The sequence below is a fragment of the Diadema antillarum genome, unplaced genomic scaffold (genome assembly GCF_040938485.1).
Source record: "Diadema antillarum isolate AM-2024a unplaced genomic scaffold, OU_Dant_1.0 seq00002006_RagTag, whole genome shotgun sequence".
NCBI classification, from domain to species: Eukaryota; Metazoa; Echinodermata; class Echinoidea; order Diadematoida; family Diadematidae; genus Diadema; species Diadema antillarum.
In genome coordinates, this window is record NW_027272662.1 from 50,578 (window position 1) to 71,299 (window position 20,722).

Sequence of the window (20,722 nt, forward strand, 5' to 3'; positions counted from 1 at the left end):
TATATATATATATATATATATATATATATGTAAAGTGGCGTACGGTGGGTTGAAACATTGGGGGTGGGCACCTTGTGGAAAAGTAATTTTGACGGTGTGTATGCTTGTGCGTGTGTGCGTGCGCAATAATGGGACTACAATACATTACGGAATGTGATACATTCAACAATGCAGTCATTGAGCAACATTGTAAGTTTTCCTTACATGGATTATGGAATGACGGTGTGAAACGACAAATCATATACTGTCAGCAACATCAGGAGAATTGCATAACAATAAAATGCAAACGAGCGGAGCGAGAGAGCTCGAAAATTTTGACATTCTACAGTCCAAAAACTGCCGTTTGTAGCTATATCTTTCGCTTTGGAAATTAAGGGGGAGGCGCACCGGGCTCAACTGCTGGCAATTACTGGCTGCAACGTTAGGAAAATGGCATAACGAATAAATTTGACGATTAATTTTGACATCTTACAGTCCCCAAACTGCCGTTTGTAGCTATATTTTTTTTCGCTTTGGAAATTAAGGGGGGGGGGGGGCGGCCCAGGCGCAACTGCTGGCAATTACTGGCAGCAACATCAGGAGAATGGCATAGCGAGCTTGGAAATTTTGACATTTTTCAGTCCAAAAACTGCCGTTTGTAGCTATGTTTTGTCACGTTTATTTATTTATATACATATCTATCTTATTTTATCTATTTTTATTTATTTGTTTGTTTATTTATTTGTTTATTTTATTTTTTTATTTTTTATTTTTTTTTTTTGGGGGGGGCTTTTTGGGGGGGCAAAAATGCGTTTTGCCCCCCCACTTTTTGAATTGGGGGGGCGGCCGCCCCCCCTGCCCCCCCACTTCCGGCGCCTATGCTCCCTAGGTACTTGGAAGGCAATTGAGCAAAGAATGTAAAAAGGAGTACACAAAAAGTCAATATCTAACACAGATGCAAGAAATAACATCTACATCATCAAGTATAAATCAGGAGCTGCACAATGTTTTTAGTGTGTGTGGTGTGTGTGTGTGTGTGTGGGGGGGGGGGGGGGGGGAGGGGTGGCTCTGGCCCAGGGAGGAGGTAATGCTAGCCTTGTGGTTGGCGGGGTCAAGGTTTAACATTCCAATGCTGTACTCACCAGTCTGTCTGAGTACCGTTGTCCGTGTACGTTGGAACAGCCTGGATGGCGAAGTCTAACTCCACCTTCTTCAAATTGAAACTCTTGTCCTCGTAGGATGCACACTCGATGTAGCCGTCCTTCACATCGTCCGGGCCTCGGTCGGAGAAATTTACGGGGGCGCCAAAGTCCCGTCGTACACGTGTGATGGCGAACGAAAGCTGTTGTAGATTGACAACCACAAAAGAACACAAAAATAGGATCGCATGGGGATTACCATTGACATAAGTATGCTACTTCTGTCTCAAGTTCAAGGTAACATTCAAAGTTGAGTTTACATTGTTTCTCCATCACACACATACAGAGCATACTATTTAAGTAATTCATGGTCAAAACGAGATGGGTAACTGTTCCTTTTTTTTTGGGGGGGGGGGGGGGGCGGAGGAGACCATATATTGGTATTTTCATCACTGATGCAACACTGAAGTTATCTACATAATTATGTACTAAGTAAATAACCTCACACCATCTACATGACTAACAACAGAATTTCTGAGGCTGATCTTGTCGCCCAAGTTTGGTACTATATGAATATACTGAAGACAGCTTACAATGTAACAGAAACCATTCAAATAGTGTCACAGGAAGACATATTACTATGCTCATACCATGCCTCTTTGTGAGCTATAGAAAAGAAACTCAAAGCAAGTCTTTTACTTTGTTGATATTACTTAAAGTTCTATGTTGACAAATAGAACAAAGTTGCCAATATGTTTAATTATGTTTATAGTAATTTTTTACATTGATTTGTCTGTCATTTTTAATACCGGTGGTCCATTACAAATTTCTGTAGGTCAATTAGGATTTCTCTGTGGGTTTCTATTGGTCCAACAGGATTTGTGGGTTTCCTAATGGTCTATCAAAAGTTTTCTGATGGTTTCTGTGGGTCCCATAGACCTAGAGACATTCTATGGGTTTCCCAGTTACTTTTTTTTTCCACATTGAAACCATTTGGCCTATTGACTTCTATTGGACCAATAGCCTATAGGTTCTATGGCTTTTAAAGGCATAATTTACCATTTGTAAATGAAACAAAAAAACCCAGATTTAGTGCTTCAAAATAGTTCTAAAATGTGAGTCACGGATAGAAACAACCTATGTAAAAATTTGAATAAGTATAATCAATGTTAAGTATAGTTATAATGGTTATAATAAAAATGTTTCTGGACTAAACCATCTTCAGTTATGGTTATAGAGAAACACAGTGATATATCCTTATATATTTAGGCTTTATTGCAAAATTTTTATCCTGTAGGACCTACACACATGCATCAAATGTGATATCTCAAAAAATTTTCAAATCACTGCTCCCAATGGCAAACAGTACCTTTAACCAGAAATGCATATTTTACATACTGCATATGGTGATCATGAAGTAGTTAAAGGACAAGTTCACCTTTATAAACATAAGGATTAAGAGAATGTAGCAACATTAGTAGAACACATCATTAAAAGTTTGAGGAAAATCAGACCATCGGTTCAAAAGTTATGAATTTTTGAAGTTTTTGTGCAGTACCCGCTGGATGAGAAGACTACTGCAGTGCATGAATAACTTAGATGTCACATGCGTACAACAATATAAGGAAAATATAAAGAGAATTTCACAAAATTCCATCTTTTGAAAAAAGTACACATTCCCCTGACTCCTTACCGACAAATGTTATGGGTAATATTATTCCCCCTACCTTTAGAAAGAGGCAAGTCAAGTGCTCTTTTATTATGTGAAAAAAGTGAAAATATGTTGAATTTTCTTTTACATTTTCTTTATACTGTTGTACGCATATGACTCACAAGCTGTAGTAGTCTCCTCATCCAGCGGTTCCAACACAAAAATTTAAAAAATTCATAACTTTTGCATCGATTGTCCGATTTTCCTCAAACTTTCACTGATGTGTTCTACTAATATTGTTACATTTTCTCAATCCTTATGTTTATGAAGGTGAACTTGTCCTTTAATTGACAGACAAATCACCATCCACCTACCTTCTCTCTGTTCTCCACCACAGCCTCATCTTCAATCTCCTTCTCGCTCCCCTGGGAGATCCACTCCTTGGGCTCGGGGGGCACATACCGGTAGATGGTGAGGTCCACCTCCTCCTCGGCACCCTCTCCTCCTTCTTCCCCTTCCTCGCCTTCTCCTCCTTCATCCTTCTTCTCATCAACCTGTCGGCACGAATCAAAGATTAGCATATATAAGAGGGTAAGGCTCTTTTTAAAAAATCTGTTTAATGTGTATAATTATTGTATTGCATTGTTTTGTTTGTACGTTTACACCAAGGACATGCAATTCCGTCTCTGGGCTGCTATGTACCAACCTTTTGATAAAATAAAACATAACATCTATCTATCTATGTGTCTATGTATCAATCTATCTATCTATCTATCTATCTATCTATCTATCTACTGTAAAAGTGGTTTCTTTCACGTACAGAAACTTTTGCAGTTTCCATCGGTGTGGACTTTTTCGCGTGTGTTTACATTCGCAGTCTCTAATGATAGTGTTGTACAATTGACGAGTTCAAAACATTTTCGCGTGATGTTAAATTCACGGTTCAACCTCAAAGCGCGAAAAGCGTGAAAATAAAACCACCGCGAAAGAAACCACTTTTACAGTATCTATCTATCTATCCATCTATCTATCTATCTATCTGTCTATCTATTAAGAGGTAGCACATGGTGAAATACAAATTATACCTGGTGTTCAGTGACACACAGACTCAGGACGTCATCTATGAGAGATGTAGATATTGCCATGGAGGGTCTATGCATAAAGTTACTGAAGTGACCTCCATAAAATTCTCAAAATGTTTGTCTAATTCAGTACCAAAAGGTGTACTTGTTTTGGGTTACATGGGAGAGCAAAAAAACCAACTAGTAAACACCCCCCCCAAAAAAAAAAAACAACAACAACAACAACAAACAAACAAACAAAACAAAACCAAGTTCAATATCATGAGGAGCAATGATTCCTCTATTAAAGAATATGAACATTCCTCAAGAGCTTTGAGAAAGTCAGTTAAATGAGTTTCACTCTTGGTACCTTATGGCATTTGAATACAGTGTCTCTCACTTCTCTGAGCTTAAACCAGAGTAGAGGTACACACAAATAATATATGCATAGGTATGACTACATGAAGAGTGATCGCATGGCACAATCATGATGATCGACGTGATGATTGACAAGATGATTGACGTGATTGCGCCATGTCAATCATCTGTAGCATCTCACTTCAATGATATTGACAAAAACTTTTGCATTTTTTTTCTTCTATGCCTCATCAAACACTGACATTCCTCAGATGTTCCATACACATTTATCACTGCCAGTATCACCAAAACACTGTGACACTATGGACTTGCTTATATCTATGGGATACTTAATTCCCTGGGTACCCAACTGACCAAGGGCAGAACCTGTAAATTTGACATATAAAGTAGGAATCCTACAAATAGGTTTCATAAAAACTTGAATCTTACAGCAAGGAGCTTCTGCTTGGCTTCCTCCTTTAGGGCCACGATGAAGTTCTGTCCCCACTTGAAGTCTGGATCATAGACTAGCAGCACCTCCTCCCCATCATAGTCCTGTACAAAAACCAAACGACATTAAACAAAAATTTGAGTGCCATCACTGACTATCACACAACCTGCAATCTCATCATAACAAGATAGCACTCTTACCACATAAAATGAACTTAAAAATCTGTATTCTGTTGTTTATGTTCTAAATCAATATTGGAAACAATACTTCCTGATTACAAACATGGTTTGGGGCCCTACGTACTGTCAGGAAATGTTCAGAACAATGTGCAAATTAGTTTTTGGGAAAGTACAGGGAGTAGACTTTCCCAGTTTAAAGAAATTTCAAGTCGATTACTGACAAGAAAACGGAGTCAACCTTTGTCAAATATAGAAATACAGACACTTTCGTTCACTCCAATTAAGTTAACCATATGCTGCACTGCACGTGAGGAATCTGTTAAAATACTGTATATGCCATATGAATTATTTCGCAACTCTAAATTTTCGCGAATCGGGAATTTCCAACGATTTTGCAAGGGGTTAAATTCGCGATCGTGGAGTCATGTAGTGAACGGAGAAGAGTACACACGTATGTCACATTGGGATCAGAGTCAATATTTTCGCGTGTCTTTAATTTCGCGAATAGCACCTGACTCACTAAATTCGCAAAATATTCGGCGTATACATTACCCTTGACTAATGAATCCTGCTATGGATAATTGCAATGCATTTCACAAAAGCTTCATTCATCTTTATTTGAAGGATTGAGGCGTTGATGTTTTCACTGTTTCCAATGTTTACATGTTGCCTGGTCTCTTTTCTGTTTTCTTGATATATATCTGGAAACAAGACATGCAAAATTGATTAGACAGGAAGGGGGGAGGGGGTGGTTTGAGGAGGACAAAAAGGAGGAAGGGAGGGCTTGCTTTACCAGCATGGCCTGCTTGATGGGAAAGAAGTCAGAGACGGCCGCCCTGGTCTTCATGTCCTGGATGATCTCCTCCTTACTGAGAAGCTTGTTGGGGTTCTCCTGGGTGACGTCCTCATCACACACACACTTGAAGAGCTCCTGGGACTTGGAGGCCATAAAGAGAGGCACCACATTGGGTGGCAGTACATCTGCTGTGAAGAGAAATAATATACAGGGTTAGAGTCCAAGCACTGTTAATAAAGTGACAATCTGTTTGCTCACTCTGTCTTTTCTATTTCATTATTATCATTTTTTTTTTTTGCAGGCATAAAGAGGTTGAATATTGTTCTTAATGCTTAATAACATTATTTTTCTTTTCATCTTCTCCATCACGTAGAACAGCAAATTTGAACAGAAATATGAAACCTTGCTGAGGACTAGTAATGTAGGAACATACTTTCATGATAATTGACGTTACAGACAATTGAGTTTTTATTGTTTTCTTTTGCTGTTTCAAAAAAATTGTTGGAATGATGTTAGTCATTAGTTGCTAATTACCTCCGCCAAGGGAGGAGGTTATGCTTTCATTACTGTTGGTTTGTGTGTTTGTTCGCTAGTTAGTTAGTTAGTTAGTTAGTTTGTCCGTGTGCAAAATAACTCAAAAAGTAGTTAACAGATTGGGATGAAACTTGCAGGAAAGGTTGAGAATGACACAAGTAACAAACGACTAACTTTTGGAAGTGATCCGAGAATTTGGGGGAATTTATGAAGGATTTTTTATATTTTGGCAGGTAGGGTCAATGAACTTGGGAGTTCAGGCTGCGCATATTTGAGGTTTGCATGCGCGCACTGCGCGCTCTAGTTTCTGCTAGGGCGAGGCGCACCGTGCAGCTGAGGGTTTATGACGTAACAAAGGCTTCTATATTGGGAAATCGGGCGACTTTCAGCATGCTATAAGTATGTATGGGTGGAAATAACTGATATCTCTATGGAAGAACAAGATCAGTGGTGGAAATGAGCTGCATGCTTGGCGGAGGTCTGCGCTCTCAGAGTGCTCTCTAGTTATAGAATTACTGATGGGTAATACCTGGTACGTCACTGCAAGGGACAGGTGAAAGGTAATGTTGAATCCCGGAGGGAATGGGAATCATGTAGGAAAACAAAACATATCACTGTCATGAGGCTCTTGACATATGACACCCAAAACTGTTGTGACGCATGTTTCACCTGAGAAATGTTGTTGGTCACACAGTTGAGCACGCTATTTCTCAGTCAGTCAGTGTTAATTTTGAACATTGTTCTATTATTAGTTTCTACTACTATTCAAGTACAAAGACCAGTGTAAACAGCTTTGGAAATACATTAAATCTTCCATCTAAGTTCTCCCTCTCTTTCCTATTACCAGGACCTGTTAGCAATCGAGCATACTGAAAAAAAAAAACAAGAAGTTACAATAAGAAGAATTTCTAGGGGAATGAACAAGCTGGGCTATAACATACCACTGGCTTCTGTTGTCTCAGCCTCGGGGGTTTTTGGAGCTTCTTCTGCTTTTGCTTTACCTGAGAAAGAGAGGATTCATTACAAATGTGATTTCAATAGTACAAATGAACTATGATCTACAGTTTTGTGTGCGCAGTCTCATTTGCTACTGCTAATTAATAGGATAAATACATAAAATACTTTTCTTCTCACACAGAATCAACACAATTATCATTGACAACAGACTCTGCATCTGATCAATTAAGGAAATGCAAAGTGTGTCTCTTGATTATCTATCAATGAGATCACAATGACAATGTTAAGAAACTGTGAAAACCAAAAGACATACATGATATTGTATACAAAGCGTGCAAATTGATTTAACCACGAACTGTAAACATGGAATTATTTGCAGACTGGAAACTTTCATGCCCTGCTAAACCTTGCATGAAAACTAGAACTCACAAAATATTTGGGAGAGATGTGTTGAAATATTTACAGAAATACACGCATCAGCCACATGTAAGGCAAGTGATTTTCACTGAAACTGCCCAACATGAAAAATCAGTCAATCAACATGCAGTTTCTAAGTTTACAGTAGGACAGGAAGTAAAAGATGGTTGCTACTTGATGCAGTGTAGGACAACACCAACCTTTGCCCCCCTTCTTGGACTTCGAGGCACTCTTCTCTCGACTCTTGGGTGTGGCCTTGGGAGGGGCGAGGCCACCTTTGCCGGGTGTGCCCGACTTCTCCGGGGTCTTGGGTGCATCTCCTTTGGTGTCAACCTCCTTTTCTTCTACCTGGGCACTCTCTGCCTCCTTGGGCGTGGCGTCACCCTCCAGTTCTGCCATCCTTGCTCTCTATGGTTCCCCCTTGCTGGTTATACAGAGATGATTTGCAGCTCTTCCTGTCACAGAGTGGTAATTACAGAATAGGAAAAGTATAAAAGGTCAATCAAAAGTTCAATCCACATACTTTAAAAGATGAGCCATCCTGAGTGTTTGTGTGTGTGTGTGTGTTTTAATCTCATTAACATGGCCTTTTTACTGCCACCACTATAAATTCAATAGAATCAAACCCAACAAAGCAAATGTGACTCCAGGCTTCTATAGATAAACAGATCATCTTTGTTACTTGTTATTCAAGCAAAGATTTAAAAAATACCTCCTTGCATCTTATGTTGATTGATGATTATATGACGTTTAATTAATGACCAATGTGTGCATTTACGCATGCTTGTAACATACACGGTCACTACTCTCTATTTTTTTATTTCTTTTCTTCTCTTCCTTCCCCACCTCCCTCTTGTTTTTGTTTCACACTCAGCCACTTATTTATTTGCAATACATTGCATCTCATTTCCACTCATTTGCATGTATCTTTTTTTTCCTTTTTTTTTTTTTTTTTTTTTTTTTTTGGGGGGGGGGGGGGTCCCTTGTTTAGCAAGTTGTGCTTTTTCAAGGTCCCACACAACATTCCATGTAAACATCAACCAGGTTCAATTTTTGAAATTATACAAAACAATGTATGTGTCCCCACAAGGGGTTTACCATTCATATTATATGCAAAAATAAATCAATCAATCAATCAATCAATAAATGAATAAATAAATAAATAAATAAACAAACTATGTACAAGATGAGGTCACCACTTCTGTGGCATATTTTCCCATCATTTCATAACCCTGGCGCGGGGCGCTGTAACTATATTACAACAGTATGTGTTGGGGTCGCTGGTGCAGTTAATCATTTCCTAATCCTACAAAACAGTGGAATCACATACAATACAGTACTTCATCTAAATTTACCATGCCCGAATGGAGATGGAATCTGGGATCCAACTAGGAAAGAGAGTAGATGGCAAGAATAGGCTAAGGAAGGTTGTGCTCGACTCTGTGAAAAGCAAACATGTGGTGATGGATGCTGCTAAAATAGCTGAGAGACACTGATGTGATGGAACAATAATCTTCATCACACTTTTCAATAATCATGCCTGATCTGATCACTGCTGATCACTCACCTAAAAAGAGAAAACATGAACAGAACTGAAGAATAGAAGGTACAAGAATTTGGGGTTGGAGAGGATCAGGATGGTCGATGGTCTATATAATCTCCACTCTCAAATAAATGTAACGTTAGGCCTACCATATCACAAATGAAAACTTTTTTGAATTTATTCACTGAGCTGTGTGTGTCTGTGTGTGGATACAGAGCCCTAGCCTAGCTATACAGCTACAGTAGACCCGCACGGCTACTAGGGGTTGATGTGTAGTCCCATACGTTTCAATGCATGTCAGGTTTTGGCCTACGTCGTACGACAGCGACTAAAAGTTATGGTGATAAACGTTATATAGCAAATCACAGAAGGGACTAGCATGAAAGATAACCAAATATAGTATGCATATGGTTTTTTTCATACTACTTTACCAAATACACGGCAAATTAATGAGATATCCACCTTACCAGCGACTGCGAGATAACTTCGGTTCTCCGCAGACATACGGTTGTCAAGCGACGAGCGTTACATTGATAGTCTTGAAACCAGCCGCGAAACTTAAAAGGGGACATCAGTCGGTGCACAGGAATATTCATTGTACTAGTACTCTATTTTCATTTTCTTTTATTCAATGAACAGTGTCTCATACTTTAATGGTGATAAACAGGCTAAAGTTCAAAATACTGGAATCGACCAAATATACTGAACTAAAGTATAAGGGCATCTCACATAGATTTATATTGGGCGATCTCTTAATTAATAGTAAGAATTACTATATTTCACAATCATTGCTCTTTTAAGTCCCATAAACAACATCTCAGATATTGTGTACTCTCATCATGTCTATGAAAGCTTGAGTTCTCTTCGGTTTTACTTTCCGATGCACGGTATTTTATTTAACTAGCAACGAGTGTGGCTGCGACGACGACTACGTGAACAAGCGAATGGGCGGTACTCCTAAAGAGACAGCTGCTGTGATATGCAAATAGCTCTATAGCAACGGCTGTCTGCGTGACCTCGCGTTTACAAACACATGTGGATAAAGGACTGCTGAAGAGTGAAGTGCTACATCGCGCCTTTGAAAACAGTATACCATCAACTCCAAGCGCTCTAAGCTCATAAGATATCGGCACAATGGAACGAAGTATATGAAATTTTGCAGTTTTCCATAACCTTAGGCCGACGTGAGTGGTTTCTCGGACCTCATCATATTTTTGTTTTTGATTCGGGTAACAGAATTGGTATATTTTTCGCGAGGATCTCGCTGCCAAATTCGGCGTGTTTGTATTTTACCTTCCGGTTTCTGCTTTTATTTAGAGATTGTTGTATTTCAGTACTACTGGACATCATGTCTGCTTCCGTGAAAATGTTCAAGGGTGCGCCTTTTGGGACGCAGAAAGCCAGGTAAGCTATGAATCTCTCATGCATCTTTTTCTTTATCACTGCAACAAACAGATATATTAATCAGTAATATTAATGATCATATCCACCGAGCATACTGTATGTTATATGTTTGTTGTATTTCAAATGACCGCATCATGTACATGCGGACAAACGCATGTGGAATGGAGCCCATGTTACAAGGATTTATCTGTCATTTTCACTTGCCTTCGTGTTTCTTTCACCGATTAACAAGCTGAGCACTGCTTGATGATCAGCAACCCAGGATTGCAAAATATATTACAGACAATCATTTCTTAATGATTTTTCATTCTATATATGCATGTTGTTTATTAATTATTTCTTATTTAAATTGTGTATCTATCACCAATTTATTGAATCATTATTTTTGTCACTTCTATAATATATTCTGCTGTATTTCATCTTGGTTCAATTTCATTCCGATGAAAAGGAGAACTGAAACTTAAATGAAATTTTGCTCATATATACAACATATTATGGATTAATATAATTCCATTTTGTTACATGATCTTGTTATTTATCTTTCTCTCAACTAGATTTGATGTGTCAGGGGTACATCCTCAAAGTAAAATGCCAGGAACGTACACTCAGGTGTGGTACGACAAGAAATCAATGCACAATCTGGTGAGTATATAGTCTGCCAAATCCTAGCTCTGTTTGCTCTGGGCTAACCTGATTAATTGAAAAGATTTCTGTCATTTTGAATGTGTCCCCCAATCCTGTAAAACAAGGAATGTTTGTGTGCATTTTATTTTCATGAATTTCGCAAGTGCCATTATTCGCAAAATTAAAATGCATGTGGAAGTCTACACAATATGCATTGGACGCCAGTGACAATTCGCGAAAATTTCATGCCGTAAGAAAGGTTGTCAACTCCAATTCGCGAAATTTTCATGCCATGAATATATCATGTTTTACAGTAGTTTGTCAACTTTTCATAATTGCAAGACCATGTAGGGAAAAGAATATGAAATTTTTACATTATATGTTTGTTACATACCAGTATACCACATGTCTCAATAAAATTTAATATGCTTACTGATATAATTTTTTAATGTGTTGGGTTTATTCTACACTGTGTTCCTCCTGATGTTTTTATTGTTTGACATCATAACTTTATCCCTTTGCTGGGCAGTTATGGTATAAGCTAGGTTCAATGGCCGGGCATATTTTTGCATGAAAATATGCAGCAGGTGTTTGAACTTTTTAGTAGAATTTATTATGGTACTCCTGTGTATTTTCAGAACATACAATGTGTATGCCTATGCTGTTTGCTTTTCAGAAAAGAAAGCTTGGCCCCGGCGTTTATCAGGTTGAGGTGGGGCACTTCAGTGAGAATGAGGTGGCCCGCAAGGCCTCTGGGCCCGGTTGGTCACGGGCCTATGAAACTGCTCGCATGGCAGCTCTGCCCCACCTACTACACAAGGAACAGTGGGAGAAGAAACGTATGATTGTGAGTAAACACTTCATCTATTCGTTCTTTTTTTTTGTCCTCTCTTCTCACATGTTATATGCTTCCCATGAGTGTCTCTGACTTGCTTTTTTTCTTTCCATTCTGCCTTTTGTTTTATAAATTGCTATTGTCTTCTTTAAAAAAAACATCGCAAAAGGTGTTTCATGATTTTGAATATTTCAAAATGTGTAAATGCAGAGTGCCAAATCAATGCTGCTAAAGTAAATAATGAAAGTAATTGCATATAAAATGTCTTTGTGACTTCAAAGGTGTTGTTAAAGGAAGTTATACAGTGTGTGCTTGCATTTCTTGCATTTTTATGCATCTTTTTGTACATCTTTTTAAATCTGCATGGTGAAGATTTTGAGAATCTTGCAAATTTCAACTTTTTTCAATGTTAACTTTTTTGGCATCTATTGCACAATTTTAATATTTCCAATCAGATAACTTATGCTGTTTTGAGATTTCTGTGATCATTTCTTTTTCTCAAATTCCTCTTGATGTTCTTTTCAGGAAAGGAATCTCGGACCTGGATCATACAACATAAAGGATTTCTTAGAAATGATTTCTGAGAGGCCATGCAGTACGCGAGGAATCTGTCAGACCAGGGCTCGTCGATTCAAACACAATAAAACGGTGAGAATACAACAGGTTTCATCTCTTGATTATTTTTATGTCTGTTTGAATGTGGTCCCTATTTCAAGAATTGGAGAGATGAAACATACAAAAATGCAATCATAAGCTAACAAATGTATTCAGGTGAGACTTTGTTTAGAACGGATGGAAAGCACAATGCAATGAAATATTATTTTGTGAAGACTTTCTGAAGAAAGCGTAGTCCCTAGTGTGTCCATGCCTTCTTTCTGCAACATTGTGTTCATTGAGGATATCTCACCAATATCATTTCAGATCATTTGGGGACATTCAAGAAATTCAAATTCTAAATGCAGTAGATTTCTATGTTGTAAGGCCAAGACAACCTTTGCCCCATTGTGTTGACTTGAGGTAAAAAAAACAAAAACATATACATTTTACAGTTTATGATTTAACTGTATGCCGCCTGCACAGCAGAGTTGTGTTTTTGATAAATTGTAATAACAGATAAAGTCAGAAAAAGAGCGTGTAAATTTCTCCTTGGATTTGTGCTAGGCATGACCAGTTTGTGGTTTTATCATCCACTCTCTCATGTAAAATTCTAGATGGCAGATTCTGTGTTAGGAAGCTCCTTGCTATAACCAGCTGTCCATAGTTCTGCCCGTATGATACTGAATATGTTATCCATGATGTCATACTTTATATAACGGTATCCATGTATTTTCAGACTGAAGTTCCTGGACCAGGGACATATGGAGAGGGCGGCATTCCTCACTCGGCCGTCGAGAAGAAGTCCAAGATGTCCACCAGCACCGTGGGCCTCTTGGATGCCGGATCGTCTACCCCGAGACACTTACCGACAGTGGTGAGTCCAGAGCTTATTTTGAAATTCAACTGTTTTAAATTGTGCAATATATTCTGCATATAATTTATACAACAGGTGTATTACTGTTGAGAAAGCATCTGCTGAAATACATAGCATATGAATAGGACACTTTATTATGCATGTTTGTATAGAAGCAAACCATGCCCCTCAATTTGGGTTATAAACAGGACCATGTAATAGGTATGTTTGATTTTTGTGATTACTTTGATTTTGCTGCACTGTGGCATCTGTAAAGATTTTAAATTGTTGAGGATCATTATTCATGCTAACTATACACAGCCCAGTCGCTGTAAAAATGCGACGCCGTATGGAGCACGGCATCTCGTCAGGCTGTGATCATGCCAGCAAATGTGGATACTGGTATCTGATGATTTGAGAGGGGATGTATTAGATGCTGAGATGGGAATTCTCACGTCCATCATGTCATCATTTATCCCGTAATCATGTATTTGAGATTACGTTAATATGATTAAAGCCTAATCATGCAGGCATATGATATATGATTTGTATAACATTTGTACATTTTGAGATGTTTTGTCCTGCAATGTTATGAACAAAGAATTAATATTTCTGTTCCTGTACTGACAGGGCTGTGAGCTTGGTCCAGGGACTTACGAAAACAAGAGTTTCACCGAGGAGCTAACGAGTAAAGTAACGAGCACGAGAGGTCCCTACGATCTTTTCACCGGAGAGAGGAATGCTCCAATCAAAACTGGTCATCTATCACGACCGGTAAGTAAACTGACATGTATACTTCCCCATTGCTCGATCCTACCTTTGCTATGCCTCTGTTTGTGGAGATTCATGTTTACTTCATTTATCCTTTAGCTTGCCCTATTACATGGCAATACGTGTATATAAATCCGTTTACATTTTTTACCTTTTCTCTGTGTACTTTTATTAAAATTTCTTGTGTATTTCTTTCTGTTCAAAATTTACTCAAACATAATATGTATCATTAAGCAAACTTATGAGAATTTATGTATTACTAACAATTGTGTAATGTCTAATTGTTGTTGTTGTTGTTTTTTGGGGGATGTTAGACAATCATCACTTGTCACACCTTGTTCAATTTACGAATGAAAGCGGGCTAATCCTGTGTGAGAGCAACAATTCTTGAAACTTAGTTTTATATTCTATCATTTTGTCATATTACATTGATTATTCCCCCAACATTCTTCCAGGGCCAACATCCACTGGGACCGGGCCAGTACAATCTCAGCTCCTTCTCGGACAAGTGGCAGGACGAGCACAATGAGTGGAAGGGCAAGTTGGGCAAGATATCCCAGTACCCGGAGAGGCCGTCTGAACGCATGTACTGCTCTACTCTCAGCCAGTGGCCAAGAAAAGAAGTGAGCAACAAGATTTCATCTCCTTTGCAGCCATGATTCATCTTTATTAATCATTATCTACTCGGAATTGTGATCACATGATATGGGAAATAGAATCATTGCTGCAATACTTTAAAATGCATTAGAGTCTTTATATGCAGACATACCAGCAAAACTTATTTCCACTGTAAATCATGTTTGATTCAGTGAAAAGATCCAGATTTTGTATGAATAGAAATGCCTAGTTTTTCTCAAGTCTCTTTGATGGAGCATAATGTCAAACCTTTATGTATTATTTTCATCCACTGGAATATTCTAGTACTGTATGATGCATACAATTATTTTTTTACATCATTTTGTGTCTCTCCCTGATGAATAAATGGGCATTGATGGGGATGGCACAAGTGACCAACCTCCATTTGCACATACAGTGCACTCCTGTTATAATGAACAGGGTTATAACGAGATTCTGGATACAACGAAGTAAAAATTCAGGCCGCAACATAGTCAGCTCTATGTTTTTTTTAATTGTCTATTTATTCTGTTATAACAAAATTTTGATATAACGAAAGAAATCTACCGGTCCCAAGGACTTTGTTATAATGGGAGCCCACTGTATCGCAATATATAATGTCATTTCCAGCAAATGGCCACATCTGTTTTGAGTAGGCTGAATACTGGTATGTGTGAGAATACGTATCGTTACGTTAATTTTCATGGTTCTTGTCCCAAAATTTTGTCCTAAAATTTTTCTTGTGCCTTTCCTCTCAGTCTGATCCGGGTCCTGGTAACTACACACCAAGGGAACTCTCCAAGCCCAAAGCCAAAAATCTTCCGCCATTCATTTCTTCAGCTGAACGCTTTGACAAGCGAGCACGCAAGTTCTTCACTGGCCAAACAGTAAGTTCCCCCTAACAAAATATATGCTGTTATGCTGCACTGATTATTTCCTCACAACATAGACTATTAACTTTTTGGGTTTATATGGAAAAATTTAACACGCTTCTACAAGAGTAGCTAGGCTTGGTAAAACATAAAGATATTTATATTTTTCTTATTATATGTTGAATATTTTTATACTTTTAAAGCAGGGAATATGTGAAAAGTAGAGGAATAACAACCAACAAGTTATCTACTACTTTTAAACATCATCGTTACTAACATAATTTCATTCCAAACATCCATGTCTTATTCTTTAACAAGTGTATCCATGCTTTGATTATAGATAAATAGCTCTATCTGAGAAACCTCAGAAATCTGGAAAGTTTATACTGCAGTGTTTGCTTTATGTGAGCTTCGTCTAGTGTTAGCAAACAGTACACATCATATGTATCACAAATTTTGCAAGTCAGCTGAAATCTGCCAATTTTACATGCCAACTAACTGCCTTCCTTTACATGTATGCAACATATAATTCCATCCTTGGTGAGGGAATCTCAAAATCTGTTACTTGAATATACTTATCTATCATTCCATGGCCTTAGTTCTCAATCACAATTTCAACCATTCCTCAAATTGTCTTAAAGGACAAGTTCACCTTCATAAACATAACGATTGAGAGAATGCAACAATATTAGTAGAACACATCAGTGAAAGTTTGAGGAAAATTGGACAATCGATGCAAAAGTTATGAATTTTTAAAATTTTTGTTTTGGAACCGCTGGATGAGGAGACTACTACAGCTTGTGAGTCATATGCGTACAACAGTATAAAGAAAATATAAAGAAAATTCAACATATTTTCACTTTTTTCGCATAATAAAAGAGCACTTGACTTGCCTCTTTCTAAAGGCAGGGGGAATAATATTACCCATAACATTTGTCGGTAACGAGTCGGGGGAATGTGTACTTTTTTCATAAGATGAAATTTTGTGAAATTCTCTTTATATTTTCCTTATATTGTTGTACGCATGTGACATCTAAGTTTTTCACACACTGCAGTAGTCTTCTCATCCAGCGGTTACTGCACAAAAACTTCAAAAATTCATAACTTTTGAACGGATTGCCCGATTTTCCTCAAACTTTCAATGATGTGTTCTACTAATATTGCTACATTCTCTCAATCCTTATGTTTATGAAGGTGAACTTGTCCTTTAATTACAAGTTCTCATTTGCAAAATACGACCCTCACAAAACAAACAGCATATTGCAGGCCTATCCAATACCAGGCTACATGGACTTTAAAGGGATGGTATAGTATGGGTGGAGAAGAGGATTGGGCTTTTAACTTTTGCAAGATACATTGAAACCACTTATGAAAAAATACAGCGCATACCATTCTCAGAGGAATTCAAAGTTTATTAGATGAAAATCGGTTTTGGAATGGCTGAGACATCAAAAAAACAAAGTAAAACAAAGAGATCTTAATAAAAGGTAGGTCCCACTTTTTATTAGGATTGCTCTTTTTTGATATATCAGCCATTTCGAAACCAATTTTCATCAAATAAACGTTGAAATCCTCTTCGAATTACATGCTCTTTCATATTTCGTAAAAGGTTTCTCATTATCTCACCAAAAAATGTTTGAAACCTTGTTAGGTCTCACCCAAAACTATATGATCCCTTTAATTCAGTATTGGTTGGTCTTTGTAATAATGATCGTAATTATGTTCCCTCCTCTTCCCAGAATCCTGTTGGTCCTGGTCGGTACAACGTCCTACACTGGCACGAGGAGCAGCACCGCAATGGTCACTCCAGCGTCTTCAACTCCAAGGTGAAGCGCGAGAGGACAGCCAGGGATAACATGATGCAGTAAGTTAATTGGTCTTTCCATTCTTAACAGGTGGTATCACAAGACCCTTGCCAAGTCTCCCTGATACCACTGCAGGAATATTGACCATAATCTCTCCATTTTCAGACTAGAGCATGTGGTAAACTCGCTGCTTTGGTACAGTGGGCTCCTGCTATAACAAAGTCCTCGGGACTGGCAGTTTTCTGCCGTTATATCGAAATTTCATTACAACCGAACAAATAAACAATAAAAGACATAGGGCAGATGATGGTGCTGCGTGCATTTTTATTTCATTGCAACTAGAATTTCATTGTAACTGTGTTCGCTATAACAGGAGTGCACTGTACCGGTTGTAATTTTCACCCTTTGAGATGCGTGGCACACACAGTATTGTACGTTCTGTGTCTAAACCCTATTCCTCTTTGGAACCTCCCTGATTTTAAAATGCCTAGATGCTGGCAGCCCTGCATCGTTCACGAAAAAACACTCACTTTTAACCAGGGAAAGTCTGAACCAGGGAGGAATATTGGTGATAAGAGTACAAAGTGTTGAATATCATTCTAATTCTTCACTTTAAGACTGTGTTGAGTTTACTTCTCTTAAGATTTCCACAATCATCGGCATAAAATAAGGACTTCATTTGTGACTGCTTTAATTCACATCACTTGTGTTTACAAGCAGAATTCTGGTTCATTTCCCTTCCTTCATTCCTTCCTTCATTCCTTCCTTCCTTCCTTCCTTCCTTCCTTCCTTCCTTCCTTCCTTCCTTCCTTCCTTCCTTCCTTCCTTCCTTCCTTCCTTCCTTCCTTCCTTCATTCATTCATTCATTCATTCATTCATTCATTCATTCATTCATTCATTCATTCATTCATTCATTCATTCATTCATTCATTTCTTATTTTATATTACTCTATTTTTGCTGGGACATTGTTTATTTGTGCTGTCCAAACTTTCAACACAATTTCTATATAACCCAGCAGTGATACTTAAATATCTTATTACCCATCTTCTTGGGTCAAATAAAATAGACGCCAACTTCCATTCTAATCAAATTCCTCTTCCGGTCTTCCCCTTCAGGGAGAGAATCCGCGGGGTGAACGTGAGGTCCATGGAGGCCAGGGGGAACAATGAAGAGGACTATGTGAGGGCAAGGAGAACCATCTACTCGCAGCAGACATAGAGGGCCTCCTTCCATCGCCGACATGCCAAAAACCAGAGACACCCCACAACTTGTACAAATTCCTTGGCAGTTGCTACATGTGCGCACCACCTGGTGTAATAGTTCAGCGACCTTCCGAACTGGACACACTTGGCGTGTACATATAAGCATCCTGAAGCAACAGAGCTGCCATTACCACAAAGCAAATTTGCACATTTTATATCAAGAAATCTAGTCCTTGTGACTGAAGCAGAAAGCAATTAAGAAAACAAACAACTATGCATAGAATTTTACTTTCCGTCCTCTGCCATCTCTCTTGTCTTGAATCAAAGTTTCAAGTCTTATTTTTGTGTATGTTCCTTGCATCCATGAGAGGCAGTATATTTTAGAGCTACCTGTTTTGTTATGGTGAGTGCTCTAGAAGCACATCCATCAAATAATGACATCATTATCATTTAAGCTTTTCTTTCATGAATCCTCATTGCATTTACATCTATCACATATATGTCTGGTACATTTTAAGTTGCATGCCTGTAAAATGCTTTGCAAGTTTATCATCTGTAACCAAGAAGTGAAGCTGCACACAGTGAAAAAAAAAAAACACAAACTTAATATCTAACAAGGGCATTTATGAGCTTTGAGGCTGTTTTGACCTGCACAAAGTAGAATAAAATGACAAAACATTCAGCATAGCCTGTAATACCAATAGGATATTATACAGAGTCCTTGCCTGCGCATTACATTTCTATTCAAAGTTATTACTTTCTATTATGCCAATACTTGCTGGTATGTAGTTTTGCCCTGACAAAGAAGAATTATAATACATGTAGCACAGTGCATTCCTGTTATGACGAAGTCCTCGGGACCAGCGGTTTTCTTACGTTATATCAAAATTTTGTTAGAGCGGAACAGTGAAGTATAATATACTGATATACAGATGATGACTTGGGACCTGAATTTTTACTCCATAGTAAACAAGAATTTCATATAACTTTGTTCATTATAACAGAAGAGCACTGTAGCATACACATCATTATGTTGGTAGAGAGAGAGAGATGAGATTCATGGTAAAATAATTAATTTTTCTTGGCGTTATGTTAAAACTATTTGAACTGTGTACTAATGGATCCGATGCTCATCCCGTATACCAACAACATTTTCTTTTTGTTTTCAAACTAAAAAGGGAATATTTCACCCATGTGACCACTGTCAGTCACATAAAGTGAAACAATTTGGAAACCCTCCAGTAATGAGACAGGGTTATAACAAACAAACAAACAAACAAAAATAGTGCATTGTAACAGCAAAATGCCTCAGAAGGCAACTTTACCACACTCTAAAATCAGCATTTGACTTGACTATTCATCCCCCCCCCCACCCAAATTAAAGATCTTCCATTTCTCTTTCTCCCATTCTGTAGTGTAGAAAAAAAATGCAACAATGCGGCAAGCAGCAACTGAGAATCTTTTTTTTTTTTTTTTTTTTTTTACAAGATTATAGTTGTTTTCAAATGATGCAGCCAGATCAAGGATGTTGATTTCAATTTCTTTGTATAAACTGACCAGTACATGAATGCGTATGAACTCAGGTTTTTTCATGTTCTTGAAAGAGCTGCATGGAATCAACCCAGTGCCAATATTAAAGACTGGTTCCTAGAAGCTGCACTGCAAAGTTTTTGTATATCAAACATGTTACCTTAAGAGCTGAATAAATAGTTATGTGCACAATATTTAGAGCCAATGTTTATAGATAATAATTAAACACTTAACTTGCACAACCACTTAATAACTAGAACTCCATAATATAGTTAATATGAACTTTATTCCGAGTATAGAGGCTCTATGAGTGAGGATCTGGGTTCAATGTGCTGGGTACCCTAGTTGGTCTAGTGTGATGTGTTGGTTTCAGATGGGGAAAATATTGGTAATGTGGGTGAAGTCTATGCCAGTTTAACAAGTTATTTGTGTTTCACCCAAAACAAAATATTGACAGTGTGTGGGTCAAACAAAAATATCTAAATATGATAACTAATAATTCATGGATTAGAAGAACGACTGCTAACTTGTTTCTATGACTTGATTTGT

The 20,722-nt window shown here is 38.0% G+C and overlaps 2 protein-coding genes across 2 annotated transcripts in view; one reads left to right on the forward strand and one right to left on the reverse strand.

Moving 5' to 3' along the window:
- The window catches only part of LOC139713577 (dynein axonemal intermediate chain 3-like), a 38,720-nt gene extending 30,800 nt beyond the window's left edge, over positions 1-7,920 (reverse strand). Inside the window, exons 1-6 of the mRNA XM_071625292.1 lie at positions 7,716-7,920; positions 7,089-7,148; positions 5,611-5,801; positions 4,638-4,742; positions 3,144-3,323; positions 1,122-1,321 (exon numbers count right to left, since the gene is read on the reverse strand). Coding sequence (XP_071481393.1) covers positions 1,122-1,321; positions 3,144-3,323; positions 4,638-4,742; positions 5,611-5,801; positions 7,089-7,148; positions 7,716-7,920 — 941 coding nt within the window. The remainder of the gene's footprint in view (positions 1-1,121; positions 1,322-3,143; positions 3,324-4,637; positions 4,743-5,610; positions 5,802-7,088; positions 7,149-7,715) is intronic.
- A 2,492-nt stretch (positions 7,921-10,412) lies between these two features.
- On the forward strand, positions 10,413-18,659 carry LOC139713580 (ciliary microtubule-associated protein 2-like). The gene is made up of 10 exons (XM_071625295.1): positions 10,413-10,468; positions 11,023-11,110; positions 11,769-11,939; positions 12,453-12,575; positions 13,261-13,398; positions 14,008-14,151; positions 14,604-14,771; positions 15,522-15,650; positions 17,375-17,499; positions 18,557-18,659. The coding sequence occupies exons 1-10, from the start codon at positions 10,413-10,415 to the stop codon at positions 18,657-18,659; spliced, it is 1,245 nt and encodes a 414-aa protein (XP_071481396.1).
- The last annotated feature ends 2,063 nt before the right edge of the window (positions 18,660-20,722 follow it).